Below are 22,760 nucleotides of genomic sequence, written 5' to 3'. Positions count from 1 at the left end.
GGAAAAATCCTCCAACGCACGCGAGCCGTCCGACCAATCGCACGCGTACGGCTGGTGCAGACGCAATGCATTGTGGGTCATGTTGTTCTACACACAACCGTATTGATTAAACATGGATTTTGAGCCCAGTAGTATAACTAACGGTAAAACATTTTTTAAAAATGACCGTTTTTAAGTATTAGTAGGTCCATGGAATATCTTTCGTCTAATATTATCTTATTTAATTTTTGACACTATGTGCTTTTCCATTCCCACGCCGGGGTCTGTGTGAGCGTGGAGTTTGCGTGTTCTTCCCTGTGCCTGGTGACTTTCTTCTGTGTACTCCAGTTTCTTCCCATAGTTTAAGGACATGCAGATTAGGCTAATTGGTGTTTCCAAATTGCTGTAGTGTGTGAATGAGCATGTGTGCTCTTGTGTGTGGGCCCTTCGATTGTCCAGAGATGGTTCCCCACCTCGTCTCCCAAGTTTCCTGAGATAGGCTTCAGGCCCAAACATTTTAAACAACGCAAAATGCGTTTTTTTTTTGTACTGTAAAGTCATATGTGCTTCACTTGCATCATGTGCACAAAACCGGAAGTATTGCGAAAAAAACAATTACACAATTATATGCAAAAGTTTAGTGGCGACCCCTGAAAGGGAACAGTCGAAAGTCAAAGAAGAAAGAAGAAGATGCAAAAGTTTAGTGAAACTGACATGATTACCATTACCATACCAACTGCTCTCCAACTGAAACTAACTTAAAAAAAAAAAAAGTGTTGCCAAGTTACAGTTCTTATTTGTACAATTTCTTATTTTTTACTCTTTCTTTTCAGCTCTGTTTGTCAGGTATGTTCATTTATTTCATTATTCATATTCTACAGTATACATCCTATATACTTCTGTATCATGGGACCATCAAGGACCTGGAGACACAGTTATCAAGGTGGGGTACACCTGGAATAGGCTGCCATGCTATGACACACATGCACACACTACGAGCAATTTGCCTAATCTGCATGTCTTTGGACTGTAGGAGGATACTCGGCAAAAAAAGAAATGTCCCTTTTTTAGGAATGTGTATTTCAACAATAATGTTGTAAAAATCCAAATAACTTTACAGATCTTCATTGTAAAGGGTTTAAACAATGTTTTCCATGCATGATCAATTAACCATAATCAATTAATTAACATGCACCTGTGGAATGGTCGTTAAGACCTTAACAGCTTACAGAACGTAGGCATTTAAGGTCACAGTTCTAAAAACGCAGGACACTGAAGAGACTTGTCTACCGACTGTGAAAAACACCCAAAGAAAGATGACCAGGGTCCCTGCTCATCTGCGTGAACGTGCATTAGGCATGCTGCAGGGAGGCATGAGGACTGCTGATGTGGCTAGGGCGATAAATTGCCATGTGCGCACTGTGAGACGCCTAAGACAGCGCTACAGGGAGACAGGAAGGACAGCTGATCATCCTTGCAGTGGAAGACCACGTGTAACAACACCTGCACAGGATCGGTACATCCGAATATCACACCTGCGTGACAGATACAGGATGACCACAACAACTGCCCGAGTCACACCAGGAACACACAATCCCTCCATCAGTGCTCAGACTGTCCGCAATAGGCAGTCCATGAGGAGGAGATGCACTGCAGTACTTCAAGCAGCTGGTGGCCATACCAGATACTGACTGGTACTTTTGATTTTGAGCCTCCCTTCATTCAGGGACACATTGTGAAACATTTTTAGTTTATGTCTTATGGTGTTGACTCTTTTAGTGTTCATACAAATATTTACACATTAAGTTTATTGGAGGTAAAAACAGTTAAAAGTCAGAGAATGTTTCTTTTTTTGCTGAGTATACATGAACAACAACCTTGGCCAAGGTGACTCAGAGCCCACTGTGGCTGTTCCCATGAACATTCAGCAGGCATCTGTGTGGGAACTGCACAGACAATCATTCAAAAACACCACTTGCACATTACAGTAACTTGAACATTACAGGAGGCCTTGAGAGGCCAGCAATTTAAACATGAAGCAGACAGTGTCATCATAGCTCCATTGTACTGAGAAAACTTTTTATCCTAATGGTATCCAAGTACTAGTGATACAGTATACTGGGATAAGTGCATTACTGTAGCAGAGGATTATGTAGAGAAATTGTGTTGTCATTCTGCACAATAAAAAAGTCCTCGTTTGATCCTGGATGGAGTCCCAATCCATTGCAGTAGACAGACAAATGTGTCACATAAATGTACACAAAGCCTAACTAACATTTTTGAATGTTTAATCCATAGACTTAAATTATATGAATCCTCTATTATACAAGGGCCTTTAAATAAATGGTAACTATAAAAATCATAATGTCTCATAATGATTATATAATTACTTTTTTGGAACAAACTTGGTTATACAGTATATTTATGATTTAATAAATAAAGCAGTGCAAAATAAATGATTTCCAAGCTTTAGTATAACTGGAAAAATAATAACAGTCTTACATAAAAAATATATGTAGGGCAGGAAAAAAAGCAGCATATTATGTAAAAGACCATTTTTCAGACAAAAAAAAAGCTTTTGGGTTTTGCATACATGTTGAAAGAAGAAGGTGTGACAGAAGGACTGTGGCTGGTTCTGCAGGATGTTCAGTAAAACTAATTTTCTTATAGAACTATACAAATTGTATGAAACTCTATATTTTAGGTAAGGGTTGCCACAAAAAATACTTTTTATTTATTTATTTTTTTTTAAACACATTTTTGCTCTACAGCAGCCATTTTCAGATGCCTAGGACTTTTGCACAATACTGCACACAAACACACAAGACTGGAAATCAACACATCCAATTTTTCCAAACTAAATTGAGAATTTAATAGGTAGTATGTGGTATAAAGATGGCTAGTACACAAACCAAAATGAATGTAATGGAGATCATTGTTTTCCCACATTGTGTGTTCTAATTCTAAGATACGGTTTACAGGCTGTATGTAGTTTTGCATCTTTTATTTGTTCTCTAATTTTTCCTTGCTCCCAGTAACAGGCCAGTAGGTGGACAATAAATTTCCCATTTGTGTGAATGAGCAAATCAGGGTGCATGTGTGCATAGTGGCCTGTAATAGAGCGGTGTTCCATCCAGTATGTGTTCCCACTTCACCCTGGGATCCAGCACAACCCCGAACAGTTAAAAGCACTTCCTGAAAGTGTGTAAGTGAATATATACATTTTATATGGTGTAGACAAACTGATGAAAAAAATACATATATAAATAAATAAATAGTAGATAAAAAAAAGTAAATAAAACCACAGAAATAAAAAGCATTTTCCTTTATTTGTTACAGTGACATTATTTTATACATAAAATATGCTACAGCGAAAAGGTGGACACGTCTCTTAAAAATACATGTAGGCTAATAATGCAGGGGAGAAGGCGCACGCTTTCTAAATGACATTGTGCAAATTATCATACAAACTAAATACATAGACATTGCATACTAGAGCTCACACTGAAGAGTGAAATACTAAATCATGGTTCATAATTTTTTTTTATTGTTCTTGGGAGTACCGTGTTCTGAACATGTAAATAAAAGAAAACACTGCCTTTCACTACAAATGTAAGAACTTTGAATGACTTAAAAGAAAAAGTCAGTCAGAAGGGTTCAACAAACAATACATACTGTATATATAAGTCCTTTAACATGAATATAAATAAACTTCCTAAACAGAAAAAGAAACAGTTCAGTCAGAAAAACAATGTTTTTTTGTGCTGAATGTAAATGCCACAATCTACCGAAGATTTAATGAATGACATGAAATATTGTGGAATGTCATGTGATGAGGAGAACATGAAGCAAAAATACATAGTTGAGGATATTTTAGAGTAACTGTGTGAAATGGGGGAAGTTACAGATTAAAAACCTATCTTTTCCATGCAGGTGTTAGACCTGTCACAATTAATACATAATGATCTAATAATCAGATGATGTTCGATTATTTAACCTGATTAAGAGAAGTGTGTGAGGCATTACATTACATTGCGTGGTGTCTCATTTCGGATTCGCTCCTGCGTCATGTAGATATTCCGGATGCGATAAACATAACGAAGATGAACGAATGATAAATATGAAATAAAACACTTATTACAGAAATTTAACCAATGATGCAGTGATGTAATGTAAAAAGCTACTGCAAAGTTGATTATTTTCCTGTTACAGAATATGTAAAGTATTTTATTCCTCTTGTACTACAGTAATTTGTGATATTGTTCTTTAGACCTAACGCTGAACTTTGTGGACCATCTGTGAAACAAGTTTCTGCTGCTAATTGCATTACATTCAATTCAATTCGGTTTCAATTTTATTTGTATAGCACTTTTAACAATTGACATTGTAACAAAGCAGATTTACAGAAATATATATTCAGGATATATCTTTAAAAACAATAAAATTATTTATACATTTTATTTATACATAATTATATCTTCTAATAAATTTATATTTCTGATTATAGATTTATATATTATAGATCTCTTTTACTCTGTCCATAAAGCAGCTTGTCATGTTACCAAAAACCCCTGTACTTTGTTCCGTAGACACATTCATAAAGGAAAACCTACTGACTGTTACAAAGCACTGAGACCTGAGACTCCTTAAACAAGCATTAAACATATCCTTACAGAAACCTCACCATAGTGATGATTATAGGTCTTTGTTCAATCATTACACATTCTGTGTATCTGTTCATTTACAGTTTAGTTCATGTGATACCTCCTTCATACAAGTCCCTGTGAATAAATACAAACCTGCTATTTACTATCAGAGCTGCTGTGACAGAAAATTAATCAACACTTTCTGACCCATCGGATTTATGAATGTAACAGCGTTGTGGTTTATGTCTGTCTGTGCATGCATCACGCAAAAACTACTGAACAAATTTTAATGAGTTTTTTACAGGTGTCTTTGGCCAAACTTGAGGTAACATATAGGCCCACGGGAGGAGAAAATATGCTTCTGCGAAATTTAAATAAAAACAGTCTTATATCATAAAAAAAAAGACTCAAAATTTAACAGATGGCGCTATAAATTTTTATACGCACTTATGAGTGTGCAATTAAATTCCACGCGTATAAAGTCGCGGGCACATCTAGTATCGTGATAAGATACTCAAATCACAGCGTTGTTATGACTATTCTCAGTCAAAGACTTAAAAAAACGTAAATCTTGAACCTGTTTTTTTTTTAAATAGACTAACTCTTTAGTCTAAAACTAAATCTTATAGCTAAAATTTTAATAAACAATCAAATTTTAAAATCTACCACTCTTTGCAGATCCACACAGCAGGAATGTCCATTGTCTCTATTATTATTTCAATTTGCTCTTGAAACTGTAGCCATGGCTGTTCTTCAGTCAATGAAATCCTGTAGGTTTTTAATAAACATACAGGAGCATAGAAAATCTCTATTTCTGTTAAAATTACCTGAAATTTTAGACTGTGGTATTCCTCTTATTGTTGTTGTTGTTATTATTATTATTAATATTCATAGAAGTTGCTAGAAGTTATACTACTAATGTATTTGTAAATACTGTATATATTGAGTTGATATTAGAGTTGAGTAAAAAAAAAAAATTGTTTTCCGGTCTAAAATTTTAAAGAATTACATTTTTTTTGCCTTCAACTATGCAGACATAATTATAGTACAGTCATGCTTTTATTATAAGAATGGCATAAAAATAAACAGTAAACTGTAAATATTATTAAACTATGATATTTGTCAGGCAGAATTTTATAATTGTGACAGGCCCGATCTTACGAATGTAATGTGCATCTTAACGACTAATTAAACACAAAAGTTTATAATTTTCAACTGTCTGCTCTGGCTTTTATTGTGAATTATGTTTATTATTATTATTATTATTATTATTATTATTATTAATAATAATAATAATAATAATAATAATAATAATAATCTTTCAAAATACTTATTTTCAGTAATCTTTTTGTACACATACACACATACATACATACATACATACATACATACATACACCACCCACACGCAGTGATACATAAGCACAAACACACACACACGCACAAACTCACCCTACGTAGGCGGGAAGTGAATATGTCATGAACAGCATAAAGCTTAAAACTAAATTTGCATGAAACTGATGTAACGTTGCTGGCAAGAACAAGCAGCACCGATCCTTAAAAAAAGTGCGTTATCACAAACTAATAGTAATCATTAAACACGTGTAAAAGTGGCCTTTTCATTCATCACAGTTAAAAAAAAGTATAAAATAAAACAAAGTTGAAAACCAATTTTAAAAAATATGCTTAAAGCCCTAAGAAAAAAAGAGAGAGGGGAAAAAAAAACAATAAGTGTGTCTGGTGCTTTGTGTTGCAGCCTAAAAGAGAAACTGCATTCCGTGCTGAACTTCATCTATAGCTTGGTGCAAACTGCACACAGAGATCATGACTCTCTCACAACCTCATGGAATGAAGAAACGTGAAACAGTCTAAACACACATGACGGTCGGAGCTTCACTCTCACCCTTGAAGGAGTGTGAAGAAAATGAAAAAAGAAAAAAAAAATCCCAATATGTAAGAGCCCTTTGAGAACTCTCGTCCTACTAAAACTCCAGGAACTCCTTGGCGCACTTCTCTGTGTCGGAGATCCGGATCTCCTCCTCTTCATAGTCGTCGAAGTTGCTCGTGTCCCCTGGCCCTCTGCACTTTGGTATGATGGGCGCCTCAACCTGAAAGCACAACGCTCTTAATGTGTGTCTTAAACAACAAACGTCATGTCTAGTCATTATTCATGAGAAATGTCTCAAAAATGTGCTGCCTAGTCTAATGGTTTTATTACCTGGAAACCTGATTAACTGGGCAAAGAGGTGATAACTATGTTAGTACAAAGAGTACAGTATTGTCATTTGCCCTTACTATGTTTAACCACTTGTGTTAACAGGATTAATATGCCCAACACTTTTTTTTGCTTGGCTTCATCAGTGTTTCCACACACACACACATTATATGCCCTATACAAAAAAACTATACGTATATAGTAAGTATACAACAATTAGTAACCTTACGGATTATATAAAGACGGAGGAAGGGGATCCTGAGTATGTATCAGATGTACATAAAGTGGATAAAGTTAGTGTGCAAGGTAGTGCAAGTAGCCATGGGGTGCGTCACATTTACATATACAGTATAATATACAAGTGGCAGTGGTGTGTAGTGGGCTCAAGATAAACCAAACCAGGGGAGACAAATAAATAACATCTAGCAATACTGGTAGCATCAAGAGAAGTTTATATGAATCCAAATCAGTGAAAACAATGTGGTTGGATTTCAATTGAATTCTATACCAATCATCATATCATATTTCCTAATGACAGAATGTCAGAATGTCAGGATTAAGGTAAGGGGATAGCAGCATAGGGATAGAGGTAATGTTTATCATTTTTCTTATGATATTATTCACCTCAAACCACATCACTCTTCTGCTTTCTTATTATGAATGAGTTTTGCATGAGATCTGTCTGACCCAATTCGCCAGCTAGCTCGTTGCGTGTGGTAACTGCTGCAAGATGGCAAGTTTCGAATCAGTTCACCTTCTCTTATCCACATTATCTTCTGTGTAAGTAAAACTCATCTGCATTCATGTACACTCTCTACAAAACTGTATGTCATTGGTAATGGCTTGTTTTTTGGCTTGTAACATGAATTTGCTTTAAGGAACTTGTCTTATATGAACAATTTAATAGAACTAAAATTTATTAGAAAAAGTGACTTCCTCGTACAATTTTATTTTATTTTTTAAAGAATGAAATGAATAAACATGCAGGCATACCTTTCTTTCATAAATAGCGATCCAGTCTGTCGTGGCAAACCACTTGTGGTTTTTAATGTCATTGACCCCATTTTTTAGATTGCCAAAGCGTTTGGTGAGATCAACCTGAAGCAGATTTTTCAGCAAGTCCTTTAGGTCGGAACTGAAGTGAGAAGGGAATCGTACCTGGAGCCAGAATATGCACATGTTTACTGATGTAATTTGGTTTAAATAGAAACGTACATGTTGTCTAGTCTATACTATAATGATTCAGTGGATCATAATAGAACAAATAAGCTGCTTTGGAGATAACTATGGAATATAACCCCGTACCTTTCCAGATACAATTTTCTCATAAATCTGGATTGGCTGGTCGGCAAAAAAGGGTGGGTAACCTGCAGCCATCTCGTAGATCAGAACACCAAGAGCCCACCAATCCACAGCTTTATTGTAGCCCTAAACACAAAGTAGAGAAGAACATCTATTTAGTAATGCAGAACTACATTTACTGTGGATATGAAAGCATAGTGTTGTTGTCTTAACCTTGCTAAGGATGATCTCTGGAGCCAGGTATTCTGGTGTGCCACATAATGTCCAAGTCCTGCCTTTTACTCTTTTAGCAAAGCCAAAATCTGTCACCTAACATACATATATTACAGCATGAAACAAAACGTTGTAAGATGTAAGAAAATTATTTCAAGATTCTGATGGTGGAGGAAAGTGATTTACCTGGATGTATCCGTGTTGATCGATGAGAAGGTTCTCAGGCTTTAGGTCTCTGTAGATGAGGTCTAGTGAGTGAAGGTACTCAAACGTAAGCACGATCTGAGCTGCATAGAACCTGGCATGGTGCTCACTTTGGGTGAGGACAAAGAGTATACTATTAAATCAAGTTTATTATGATGGACATCACAATCTTACTGGCTTGTGATTTACCTGAATCTTCCAATTCGTCTGAGGTGTGAGAACATCTCTCCACCAGGAACATACTCCATAACCATATACAAATTTGAGTTGTCCTGAAAAGACAGAAGATGACCATTACCATAAGCAACCATACCACCGTAGTAATTGTCGGTAATAGTTTTAAAAAGTACAGTACATATTATTTACCTGCATCAAGCACAGAAAACGAAGACATTTTGAATTATTAAGATTTAGTTCAAAACTGTCTGTCGCATTATTAAAACTTGGTAGAACTGTGAACTTCATGGAAGGAATGAGGTCCAAAAAAACAAATGAACTGAAATTACCTTAATGTTTTTTTTTACTGACAGTTGAAATCTGAGCTTAATAGAGTTTAATAGAGAAAGTAAAAGCATTTCCACACACACACCGTGATGATAACTCATAGAATTGGGATTAAACAGATGTGCTTATAAGGATTTTTAGGCTTATTCTAAAAGAAGTCTAAAAAAAAGAAATGAGCGCTTTAGAGCAATGAAAATAGATCATGTGGTCTGATGAGTCCATGGGTGTATCAGGGTATGAAGGGAAGCGTACTGTATGAAGCAATTCACCCATCATGCATAATGCCCACTGCTCACCCATTATGTGGCAATAAATGAGTCAGCTGATGACCCGAATGTACAGAATGACCAGGGTATCACATCAGTGGATTTTTTTTTTATTTGGGGGCATATCCCAAGACCCAAACTGTGGAAGAGTGGTTCTGGAGGTTATGAGGAATCATTTTCATATGTAAACTGGCTACCACATACAGTAGTGTGCTGAAATCAAAGCTAAAAGCAGTCAAACAAAGTAATAAAGTGGGTGACTTATTTAAGAAATAACTAAATGTGTAAAGAAATAATTCCACATATAACTGAGGTGTTAAGTAAAAAACACTATCAGCCGTTTACCTTGAAAGAGTATTCCAATCTGACGAGAAATGGAAAAGAGACAGCCTGCAATATTCTCTTCTCATTTAACGTGTGTTCTATTTGTTTCAGCTTCACCACCTTGAAAACACGCAAAAGACAAACTGACAGACTGTACCAACAATATAAGATGAAATTACTGAATACACATTTTCTTGTTCTAAACGTTGAGAGATTTTACATGCATTCATCTTGGGTAATCTACAATTGTCGAATCTAGACCAAAAACAACACTATAGAATATTATAAGATATAATTATTGCATTATTAAACTTAACATGACTATGCTGGGGAATATTCGCACTGCTATTGACTTGTGTATCAATCCTACAAATATTATAACAGAAATATAACACTTTGTTCATTGGTCTAATGGTATTCGTTTTCCCTGTAATATCCCTCTTTATCTCCCACCAGCTTTTCTCTCTCGTGCTCCTATTGTATTTTTACTAACATTTAAGCAAAAGATTATTAATTCATGCATTAATGCATTTTTTTTATTTTACCATTACTTAAGGGTTATTAAAATCCTTGAATATTGAACTACAATTATACAACTAAAATGCAGCAAATAATGTTATTTAAGGGATATATAAGAAAATAATATAACATTTATCCAAGTCAAATTATTGCAGTTGTAAATGCCATATGTGAATTAGTGAATATGAAAACTACAGTCTCCTTAATACACCCCAGGCATTGCTCACAGTTTTAACAGTGCTCATTTACAGTGAAAAAAAAACAGATTCTCACATCAGCTCTACTCATCACAAACGGAACATAAAGTCGGCTAAAATCGATGGTGCACACATGTGCATCAAAAACCAACAACGTGTAGGTGTCATCTGCTAGGTTTTACAGTAAAGACGCAAAACATTCCTGTTTCCCCTGTAAAGTAAACCTAACACTGTTCAACTGGTTTGAGGTTTTGTCTCCCGTTATACTCACTTTCTGCTTGTCTAGGATCTTCATAGCATAGTATTGCTCCGTTGCTTTATGCTTCACTAACATAACTCTTCCAAAAGAACCAGTACCCAGAGTCTTCAGTCTTTCAAAGTCATCAAGGCAGGTTGTGCTCTGCGGACATAAAAGAGGTTGAGTAAAAAACGTCACTACGAAGTAAGCACATTAGTACAAATGCAACGGCGTACTGTGGATCTCTTACCTGTGGCGGACATTCCCATTTCCTCAAGAAATCCTCTCTGGCTTTGGCTAAAAATTCTTTCACTAAAGGAAACAAAGAACCAAAGAATACAAAAGGTTATACACTTTTATTTTTCAGTTGTACATTTATTATGCATGCAAAATTCTGAGGGCACGTTTAAAAAACAAATCAAAACAAAAAAACTACCTAACATATTTAAGGCAATCCATGAAAAACTGCACCATTTTATACCTAGCTGATGTACATGCAAACTCAAAGGAGACACAAACCACAACAAACATGCAGGTGTACCACACTGCAAATGCATCTGCCCTTTATTTTAGAGAGTGTGATAGACTTGCATACTGTAGAATAGAAATAATTCCTAGTCCTATACTCTACATAGTATAAATAGCACTCTAGGAAACTGGACATTCTCCATGTTAGTGATGTTTTATAATAAATTAAGAAAGTTTTTTTTTTTTAATAAAGTTGGATAAGAAGGAGCATGTTACATAAGAAAAAAAACTGTACATTTTTGAAGACTAAATTTTTAACTTCTGTTTTATACATGAGCTAACAAAGTGCAGTTAAACCTTGGATTGCGAGCATAATTCGTTCTGGAAGCGTGCTTGTATATCTACTTCCCCATAAGAAATAATGGAAACTCAGATGATTCACTCCACAACTCAGATATATTCATCTAAAAATAATGAATACAAATTTTTAAGTAAAAAAAATAAAAATAACCTGCACTTTACCTTCAAAGTGAGACGAGAGTGGAGAAAAGGTTGGGAGGGGGGGCTATTGTGTAAAATGACTTTTACACATGCGCGCACAAGCACAAAGACACACACCACACACACTGTAAAGGAAACACTGCTCCATCTGCAAACTTCTTTAACAAGAAACCTCTCTAATGACACCTGCTTTTGCCTCCTTTTGAGAATTTCGCAGAAATGTGGCATTGCATTGCTGTTAAACTGATTAATATCTCGCACTGCTACAAACACGTGATCACAATTTTATAGTAAATGGTAAAAGCGCACACGGATTTTGACTAAACAGGTGAGTATGCTCACTGAGACCGAGCAATGGATGACCATTGGATCAGTTGTGATCACAACTGACAAAGCTGTGACAATGTCAATTGTTGAGCTATACAAATATAATTGAATTGAATTAAATCACATGATGCTTAGCAGACAAAGAGCATGCATACTACTCATGTTTCAAGATCTTGCGCGTTTATCAAGTTTATTTAAAAATTTTGCTTGTCTTACAAAATGCATGCAGACCAAGTTACTCGCAATCCAAGGTGTTTCTGTATATGGCTGTGTTACGTTTTTGCTATAATCTTAAACATGACTGATTCTGTACAAGGACTTGAACAGATCTGCCGCAAATCGACAAACATTTTAAAAAATTTACTTCATCGTTATTCCAAACACCCCCCCACAAAAATGATTAGGCCAGAAAGACACCTTTCTCATTTGTCAGTGGGGATTCATTTAGGGCACTGAATAAATATTCGTCTTTAAAAAATCATTTAATTAATCCCTTAGGTTGTACACGAAACCCATATACAGTAGAGCAAATTGTTTCACATTACATGTACCAGGCTGTATTTAACATCACATTCTCTAAAACACTGGGCATTTTGTAAAACAAGAGCATACCAAACGCTTCTACAGTTCGCCAGGAATTTCAGGAACATTCACCCACACGGATGAAATGACAACCGGGGCAGGAAAAGAGTGGAAAAAATGTTTAGGCACTTCTCAAACTTTAAGTCAACCGAAATCTTAAAAATATATATATCATTATCCAAACGATACAAGACCAGAAGTTGTGTAAATAGTTTTATCAAAACAGCATGTACGACATGACATTTTGTAGGTATCATTATAAATTACTACAAGAAGTGCTATTTAGTTTTTGACCGCAAAAAAAGGAAACAGAAGTCTTCCTGTGAGTGTGCAGATAGCACTGTGCGAACCACAGACGGCTATCCGAGACTGTATCGAACATACTCGAGCAGACTACACTACAGTCCTGATGTTCCTCAATCACCTCTTACGGATCTCATACAAGACGTGATAGAAGGATTTTAACGCAACAAAGCAACAGGAGCAACCACGAACGAGTAGCAATTCAGCTATTATAGTGGTCCAAAAATAAATAAGTGACAATCTACAGTGCTCATCATTAAACCAAGTGTATACCACGGTACGAAGGAGGATTTCATAAGCAATAACAAACCATGATGACTGAGTGCACGCATTTCCTGGAGAAAAAAAAAAATTACAGATCATCCGATTGGATGATTTCAATTTTGATAGTAAACTTTTGCAATAGCGTAAAGATCATAACAAGTTGCTGAAGATTATTGGGTAGTGTGAAAGTTGGCAATTTAAAAAAACATGCAGAAAATATACACAAGTCCCAATAAGTGGTAGTTTAGGCACAGATGGTTTTTGCTTAGTTGCTCTAAAGCCTATATTAATATCAGCAGGTAGTTAAAGTATATCCCTTAGTATTTGAAAGAAGTTGACTTTACACTTATTCCTGGCATTATTATTTACACATTATGTAGAAATGAAGCAGTTTAGAAAAAAAGAATAATGCTAGTATGCAAGTATGATAAATTTCTACATCTTGAGCAATAATAATAATAATAATAATAACAATAATAATAATAATAATATGTCACTTTTAACATTGCTGTTTGGCGTCACTTCTTCCACTTTCAACAGTACAACTGTCTAGCCTCCCGTCAAGAAAGGAAGTTGTATTTGTAAGCTAATTTGGAAGTGAAATTTCATTTTTATAGTAAAACAATCATGATAATTGCATTCATAATATTTGTTTTCTGTGCAGCTCTATTATTCAGCCATCTATTTCTATAAAGAACATGATCTGCACTGTAATGTTTAAAATGTAAATAAATCAGATTGTTACTAAGCACTTGCAGACCTGCTTGATTTCACTTACTTGCTTCTTCCCACATGACGGTGTACCCCAAGACGTGCGGTCCTTCACTCTCTTGCGATTTATCATGGTTTCCCTTGCGAGGTTTGTTAAACCAGAAACGACTGGCCAAATTGTCCAGCTTTTGCAGAGCAGAGTTGGTGCCTAAGATTTGATCCCTGCCTTGGGCCATTGGCTAAATTATTCCGTGCTACAACTGACTGAAACACGCAATGTGCATGGGCTGTATGTTTCAGGGCCCTGGTGAACAACAGACACTTCCTGTTTGTGATAGTTCCCTCGCTTTGCTTATTGCAGCCACGGTCTGCCTTACCGCATACACAGCTAGTTACACTTCCTGTTCATGAAAACTGCTTCATATTTTTTACAGCAACTATTGGACAGCAGTTCTCCTTATCCTGATTGAAACAATACCTTGTTGAGAGTATTTAAAATGGGCTTGTTGTTCGTGCACCTGAGACCAACTGTCAACTCTAGAATTATTGGCACCCTGCAAAAGAAGAAAAGTGTAGAAAATACACACAGCACGCAGGAATTGTGCTGACTTTTCATACCCAAAATTTCTTCTCTTAGAAATATGCATGTCAGTCTTACTGATGGCCCTTAGGGTTAAATGAAAATAAAAGTAATTACATTTAAAGAGGGAATCCCAAAGTCAAATAAAACAACACAATAAACGCAGTTATTGACCTGCCAGGAGTGTACATACATACAGTATACAGTACAGCATGCCTATTTATATATATATATATATATATATATATATATATATATATATATATATATAAATCTTGAAAACTGTATATAAAACACTACATAGCTTTGTTTGCAGGCAGGATTACTGTACATGAAGTGCAAACTGCTGCCTTAAACTAGTACTAAACCAGTGTTTAATCTGTTCCAGATGCGAGCTCTTGAAGTGACATTTTGTACTGGGAAACGCATTTTCCCATAGGAAACATAGTAAATTCAGAAATTCCATTCCAGCCACCCAAAAATATAAACAATATTACCAATTTCCAACAAAATAATTATATTTGTGCATATAAAAACAAGCAAAACATTTAGAGAAGACATGTAAATGTAGTAAAATGTGAAATAAATAGACAGGTAAAGCTCACTTAACCTTAATTTATGATCCCTTTTGGAACCGGCTGCTTAAAAAACAAAACTGAAATTCTACCTTTTCTTCTTGCTACTGTGCTCGCTAACTTTCTTGGGACTCATGGGGCACAAAATACAAAACTTGCTTCGCTTGGCTTGGTTACTTATCTTGTACTTTCCTTTCAGGTGCAAAGCAAGACAACTTCTAATGACTCAAACTAAATACCGGTTCCTCCCACAGTCCAAAAACATGGAGATTTGGTTAACTGCCATTCCCTAATTGCCCATACTGTGTATTTATACCACCTTGTGCACAAAGGCCACTTGTGACCCTATATATATATATATATATATATATATATATATATATATATATATATATATATATATATAGCATATCCAGCAAAATATATATATATATATATATATATTTTTTTTTTTTATTATTTTTTTTTTTTTTTGCTGGAGCACAGACAGGACTCACATTCTCTTGTCTGTCACCAGCGGAGGTCCCTACCTACACTGAGCTACATCCTAGGGACCTGCATCCATCTTTCTCATATACACTTTCCGTGTGTGTGTGTATATATATATATATATATATATATATATATATATATATATATATATATCTATAGATATAGATATATATAATATACACACATACACACACACACACAATTCCATACATATACTGTAGATGGTTGTCCCAGAAGGACAGAAGTAGAATTCTAAGGAAAAAAATTAATTTAATCCATTTTAGAATAAGGCTTTGACATAAAATATGGAAAAAATGATGCGCTGTGAATACTTTCCGGATGCCCTGTATATGGGTTAATATCAACCCAACAACCCACTGTAGGTTTTTTTAAGGATGTAGTGTTTACTTCTTTTTGCTACAACACTCTTACGATTTTATGAATAAAATTCTATTACAATTCTAAACAAACTAAGCAAATAATTTGCTCCTGGTACGGAACAGGATGCTGAGCTGTGTGAATACTTTAGAGTGCACCACCTGCAGGATTATAGAGAAACAGCAGCATTTTACCATTTAAATAAATAAACATAAATTAATTTTTTAAACTGACTATTGACAGTTGTGACTGTGATATTATCAGTTCTATTTTACAACCAGAGGCAGTGAGGATCATTTGATTATGTTCTTGTGTGTACACACATACCGGGGAGACAACTGTATGAAAAAATAACTGACATAAATACTCCTGTCACACAGCTATCATTGTATCATTTATTAGTTTTCTTACCTTGTGCACATGCTGGACTTTGTGTGCACCTTCGAGCAATGTCTAAGATCCCTAAAAGCTGAGGAAAAAAACATCTATGTTTCTGCCGTCTTGGTATTAACTCCCCCGAAGTAGTCCCCCGTTCAAGCCTTTCCTGCACTGATTTTGTGAAACCCTGTAGGTCAGGTTCTTTCTTTGGACCTGTGGCTGTAGATGGCCCACGTAAAAAGGCATGGTTTGCTGAAATTGGAAACTAGTACAGCTAAATAGGTGGTTGGATGGTTCACAATTGGCACTATTAATTTGTACCATGCCCAGGAATGATTGCTCCCCCCACCCACTCCCACCCTGGCCAGCATTCAACTTTTTTTTTTGTTCTCCGTTCTCGCCTGCACTTGCCTATTAAACCCTTTAATAGGGAGGCGGCAGGATGCATCTAGTTAGTTTGTGGGCCGCCATTAAACACAAAAGAAGAAGTGAACACGGAAGTTAACTGATAAGCTATGCCTAATATTACTGATATTTTGGAAAAAATGGCAAGAACAACACACTGACATGCCTTTCTACTAAGTCAGAGGATGAGAGTGCGGACAGAAATTTCAGAGGAGACCAATAGCACTGATGACGTTGCGTCTAAACAGCGAACTACTTTCATGCACTGGTACAATTCGTTTCAACATCTGATTCGATCCACCGTACTGTGTCCGAGACACCTCTTGAATCGTTCCTGAGCCTGTAACAATCGTTTTCTTACTGATAGAAATGTACCAGACTTTGGAATCAAGTGTTCTGAGAAACTACCCTACGGCCCTATTATGACAACTCCTTAAAAGAAAATCGTAAAAAGCAAGGGTGCTCCATCTATATAGGTCTTACATAGTCTCAGGAGAAAACCATGACGAGCCTTCATATAGGGACTGCCCCAACTGTGACATTCCACTTTACGAGGAGTGTCGCCCTCTTGTGGCACGTCACTTCAAGTAGTCTGCACAGATGTAACCATCACAGAATCGTGCATATTCTCCAGACCTATGGACCAGCGATGCAAATGTGGTAGGATCTAATAAGAGCTGGACTTCTCATGGCATTGTCGCGGAGGTTATTCAGATGATCCAGGGGTGACACGGAAAGCTATTTATACATGTACACAACAGCGTGATTCTATGAACACTGGAACACTGGGCATTCGGAACAACTACCAAGAAATGATGGTATTTATATCAAATACTGAGTCATATGGTCACTTTATATCTTTGTTACCAGGTCTCAGCTGCGACTGTCCATTTTCTCTGAACAGGGTGCAAATCCATCGAAGGACACACACACACACACACTACAGGCAATTTGGGAACACCAGGTAGACTAATCTGCATGTCTTTGGACTATAGAAGGAAACCGGAGCACGAGTATAACATGCAGACTACATGCACACAAACCCCAAGGCGGGACTCGAACCTGGAACCTGGACCCTGGAGGTGCAAGGCAGCAGTGCTGACCACTATGCCACCGTGCCGCCTTTCCTGATAACCTTTTGTAATACAGGATGTCTATTATTACTATTTGAATCCTTTAAAATGTTGTCTATGCCTTTGAACTTGAAACATTAGTAAATAACATGAAGTTTCTTCTATACAGTATAACGATACAGCAGATCAAATCTAGAGATCTACATTTGATGTAGTCTTTGAACTTGAAACATTGTAAAAGATCAAATGTAGACATCTGAGACAGGTTACACTTTGACTCCCAGAGTAAATCCAAATGAATGAATGAATGAATGGAAGCTGATGAAGCTGGCTTGCTCCAGTCTTTCTACAGAATGTCATTAACCCTAATGAGAAGCTGTAAATTACACACATACACACAGTGTTAGCTGACTATAACCTATAAACCTATAACGCTTTTTACACTTACCGCTTTCTAATTCGTTGCCTTTCTTGGCAGCAGCGGCGTTTCCCATCGTCAGGAAGACACTTACACACAGTCGGATGCTTCTCCCGGGCTGGTTAGCCAGCTAGCAAGGGCTCCTGCTCGACTCCGGTCCAGGTGGACAGCTGGCCTGCTAGCTAGCTGTGCTCTTCAGCTCGCTTTATAGTTGGCATCAATCGTGTGAACAAGCAAGCTAGCGAGCTGTCAACGCTGCCAGACAACACCGGCAGCTAACAGCGTACAGAGGGAAGCCCTTTCAGGCGCTGTAACATCATCGGCTCGTGTAGTATCTGTGTGTACTGGGGACACTCATTGGCCTGCGCTATTTGGCGCGAGATGTCGCCGATGGAAACAGCGCAGGCAGGGAGAACTCTCGTCCTGGCAAAAATAAAAACAAATCCCAATCATCAGCCGGATGTGACGCGGCCTGCGTGGTCCCGCGTCCAGTTTCAACCATAGCGCCAGCAAGTGGAGGATCGGGGACAGTACGGCCTGCATCAGGACCCCCGAGCATCACCAAGGATGAGCGCACACACACACACACACACACACACCATGCATCACACGTTCTCTCTGCTGGTTAACAGCGTAGTGTTTGGTTGTTTTTGTTGTTGTTGTTGTTGTTGTTTTAATTTGATTCTTTCACAATCACTGATCCCAAAGAAAATTTATTAAAAGGAATGAATGTTCATTCATTCATTCATTCATTCATTCGTTCATAGATAAATAGATAATTTGGTAATCCCCAAGGAAATCCCAGAGGTGCAATCACATCTACAAATCTGTCTTTGTGTTACTGTCTCAACTGCACATCTGGAATTTCCTTCAGGCTCAATAAAGTATCTATCTATACTATACCAAGCAATCAATCAATATTGATTTGTATAGCATTTTACAGCACCCTAAGTTGAACCAAAGTGCTTCACAGCATTTAAACAAAATATAACATAATTTTTTTTTTTTTTAAATACATGAAACCAAAAATATTAAAAGCCATTCTAAATAAGTGCATCACTATATGGGCAAAAGTATTCGAATACTCAAAATAGGACTTTGCCAATGCACAAAGCAATTTGATTAATTAATTCATTCGTTCATTTATTCATAGATAAATAGATACATATTTCTATCCATCCATCCATCCATCCACACTTAATGGACAAAAGTACTTGTCCAAACCTAATAATTATCTAATTTGGGTGTTTCAATCAGGCCCCGTATTCCTCGTCTTAATGCATCTTGATGCTTTAGTTGCCCCTCCAACAGGATGAGATGGATGGATGGATGGATGGATGGATGGATGGATGGATAGATAGATAGATAGATAGATAGATAGATAGATAGATAGATAGATAGAAAGATACTTTATTGACTCCAAAAAAATATCCAGATGGGCAATCAAATCTACAAACCTGTCTCTGTGTTACTGTCTCTTGAAAATCTAAAATTTGTTGTTCAGTATCATTAAAGTATCTATCTATGTTTTATTTGTGCGTGTTAAGACCTACAAAAAGCCATCGCTGCCCCACACAACTTGCACACGTCAAGTGCACCACACATAGGCTGCACATGCTGGAAAAAAAGCATCACACTATGATGTTACTTAATGTGATGTGACGTGATGTCACTGAAGGTGTCAGTGAATATAATGTCACTCAATATATCGCCACAAAGTTATTAATCACTTTTCAGCATATGTTGAAGGCATCGTCACGACTAACCCGTTTGAGATCTCAAAAATCTCTCAAAATCCATCAGGTGTGTTTTTGCGAATGACCCAAAATAACCGGCCTCCTGTTGAGTTAAACCCAGGACATGCAGTGTGAAAGTTCGGTTCAATGAGCTCTAAATGTGTACTGAGTTCCGTGTGCCTACGTAAAAGTGTGTATAAGGCTATCCAGCAAAATCTGTGTGGGGGCCCCTGAGGGCCTCGGGCCATGTGACTATCAGGCATCCTAATGGCAGCAGATTCCAACCTGCCTGCCAATTTTCATGAGTTTTGAGCCCCCCAAAAAGACCCCCAAAAAGTCCAAAAGGGTGGAAAAAAAAGCCTTAGGAAAACAAGAGGGTCCTGCGCACCTTATAGTACTTGGGCCCTAATAACTGCTACTGTACATTGTCCACTGCAGTGCTCTAGCAGGCTATGGTGAGACCATCATGCTTAAAAACATATTCTCTTATTTTAAATATCATTCTCTTTAGTTGCTTGCCTATTAACTTTTCTACAACATTCATTCTTTAGTCACAATGGCAATTCGATCAGAAAAGCAGCTTTAATAATGCATGCATACTCACTGTATTCAACAATATAAAATGCTGAAATGGTAAAAAAATGGTGGGAGCACTAGGCGTCTCAGAAAGAAGTGCAATTAACAATGATGTATTTTTAAACTAAAACTAGAAATTTGTTAGTACCCCTGACTCGAAGTTAATTCATCTTTTTTAGTGCTACAGTTAGTTAGTACTGTAGTTATCCTACAGTATATAGGGTCACAGGAAGCCTGGAGCCTATCCCAAGACACTTCAGGCACAAGGCGAGGTACACCCTTGATACGGTGCCAATCCATCGCAGGACACACATACACGCATCACACACATGCACACCCACACACACACACGAAAACTCCATGAATGCGGGAATCAAATCTTCAACCATGGAGGTGTGGGGCAACAGTGCTAACCACTACGCTATGGTGTCACCAGATTTATTTATTATTTACTTTAGTCAACAATTATAATGCATTCTAGATGCACAAAATATATGTTGGACACAAAACCTAATTGAATTAAGCTACTACAGTATATACTGTACATGCTCTCCAGGGTTATTTTTTAAATGATTGAAGATACATGCCAAGCTGGTCAATTGATTAAGGGATAAATGTTTCTGTCAAGAAAAAAACATAGCATTTTTACATCATTTTAACAGTATTAAGCATTTATGTAGACATTACGCAAAAATCTGGTATCACAAAAGAATTATGCTTTGCAGTGTCTTTGCTTCATATCCCTAGCAGAAACTATTGTGATGCATGAGGGAAAAACTACTGCAACTAAAAAGCGACTTCAATCTAAAACAAAAAAAATTTAATATCCACTTTTAGGACTGAAAAAGATTTAAACAAGAAGAATAAAATTGCTGCACTGGAATTGATCTCGGTACAGTATATCTTTCGATAACTGCATGAAACCAATTCCCCACTGATATCACCAGACTGTTATAGTCCTCATTTGTGTGCTTTTCCAGGCTTGTACTCTTGTGCTCACATATTTCAAATTTAAACATGGAATTCAGTTTTAATCACGAATTTTCACTTTACAAATTCCAGTTTGTTCTATTGGCTAAGTGATTACACTTCTCGTGTTTTTTTTTTTTTTTCAGCTTAAACATGGCTTGCTTTTCTCCCATGAACATCTAACTTGTCTTTAGTGTATGTTGGTTTATTCCTTTTTTATAACAAGCACAGTTTATACATGTGACATCCAGAGTTCAATTCAGGAGAAGAATAATCATCTCTGCGTTTTTGCAACATTGCACAGAAATAGACACTTGTGGACATTATTCATCTGTGCACTCACCCCAACGCACTGTAGACCGGACAATCATGGACATAACACATTTCCACACACATTGCACATTTGCTCAAACAATGCTCAATTGCACACTTCTGGACATTTTTCATTTATTCCACGTATCATTTGCATTTAAATTAATTTTTGTCTTGTACAGGTTTATATTTCTTATATATTTTGAAAACTTGTATATTTTGTTCCACTTTCTTATAGTTAAGATATTTATTTATTTATTGCCTCTTTTCTATTTCTCGTACTTATTTCTTGTTTCTTGTTAATTGTTTATTTTTTATTTTTAAGGTTACGGGCGGTCGTGTAAGCATTTCACTGCATATCGTACTGTGTATGACTGTGTATGTGACAAATAAAGTTTGAATTAGATTTAGAATTTGATTTGACATTTAGAGCCATTAAACAGTCAGTCTTTCAGGGCACTCTGGACAAAAAGAAATGCCTGTCAGTCACATCTTCCAATATTTCTGAACACTTAGCATTTAAATAAAAAGTGGCATGTTCTAAGCTGTTTATCACACCTACTATAGCTATAAAATTTAATCTTTTATTTTATACCATTGATCGCAAACCAAAATGTATTCAGTCTTCAGCAAAAACAAAATGTCATTTCAAAAATTTTGGAGGAGACTGCAGATAAAATAATGTACTATGGATGCTTAGAATTACAGTATTGAGTGCCATTTATGCACCACTGTTAAATCATTAATCACCACTAACATGTCTCACTGCCTCAGAGAAAAATGTAAATGTATCAGTATATTTCTATTTAAGTACCAATAATTTCAGAGTATATAAAATTATTCATATTCATATTATATAAAATTATATACTCTGAGCATATATTCAGAGTGTATATTACTGTAATATCTGTATTATAACATGTATTACTACAAAGATTAGACACAGATAATTTCTTTCTCAGATGCATCCTTTTTTTAAATGCGTAATCAATCTCATTTATTGATTTTCTTTCGGTGAAAAAAAGACTCCAGATTATACATGACCCTCACCAGTATAAAGCTGTTACTGGAGATGACTGAGTGTATCACAGTCACTTCTTTCTCCA

General features: G+C 36.4%; 1 protein-coding gene across 2 annotated transcripts; it reads right to left on the bottom strand.

Annotated features, from left to right (window-relative positions):
- Positions 1–5,973: 5,973 nt before the first annotated feature.
- Positions 5,974–18,484, bottom strand: prkacba (protein kinase, cAMP-dependent, catalytic, beta a). 2 transcript variants are annotated; one of them, XM_053513101.1, is made up of 10 exons: positions 18,092–18,484; positions 10,857–10,918; positions 10,640–10,768; positions 9,674–9,772; positions 8,748–8,830; positions 8,541–8,667; positions 8,355–8,450; positions 8,145–8,267; positions 7,833–7,997; positions 5,974–6,732 (listed from the first exon to the last, which is right to left on the bottom strand). In XM_053513101.1, exons 1-10 carry the CDS (start codon positions 18,135–18,137, stop codon positions 6,607–6,609), a joined length of 1,056 nt encoding a protein of 351 aa, XP_053369076.1. In that variant the 5' UTR covers positions 18,138–18,484; the 3' UTR covers positions 5,974–6,606. The 2 variants fall into 2 exon arrangements, with proteins under 2 accessions (XP_053369076.1, XP_053369075.1); XM_053513100.1 differs by lacking the exon at positions 18,092–18,484 and adding an exon at positions 13,830–14,090 and having other exon boundaries at positions 5,975–6,732.
- Positions 18,485–22,760: the final 4,276 nt, after the last annotated feature.

This window comes from Clarias gariepinus, chromosome 15 (genome assembly GCF_024256425.1).
Source record: "Clarias gariepinus isolate MV-2021 ecotype Netherlands chromosome 15, CGAR_prim_01v2, whole genome shotgun sequence".
Classification (NCBI taxonomy): Eukaryota; Metazoa; Chordata; class Actinopteri; order Siluriformes; family Clariidae; genus Clarias; species Clarias gariepinus.
The sequence above is the reverse complement of the archived record's forward strand: the minus strand, read 5'-3'. Positions and strand labels throughout refer to the sequence as shown.

Bases quoted from the DNA above. Each gene is read 5' to 3' on its own strand.
- prkacba (XM_053513100.1), bottom strand. From the start codon at position 13,998: ATGGCCCAAGGCAGGGATCAAATCTTAGGCACCAACTCTGCTCTGCAA. The intron at 10,769-10,856 runs GTAAGAGATCCA...TTATGTCCGCAG, and splicing joins AATGGGAATGTCCGCCACAG to AGCACAACCTGCCTTGATGA. The intron at 8,668-8,747 runs GTAAATCACAAG...CCTCACCCAAAG, and splicing joins AGACGAATTGGAAGATTCAG to TGAGCACCATGCCAGGTTCT.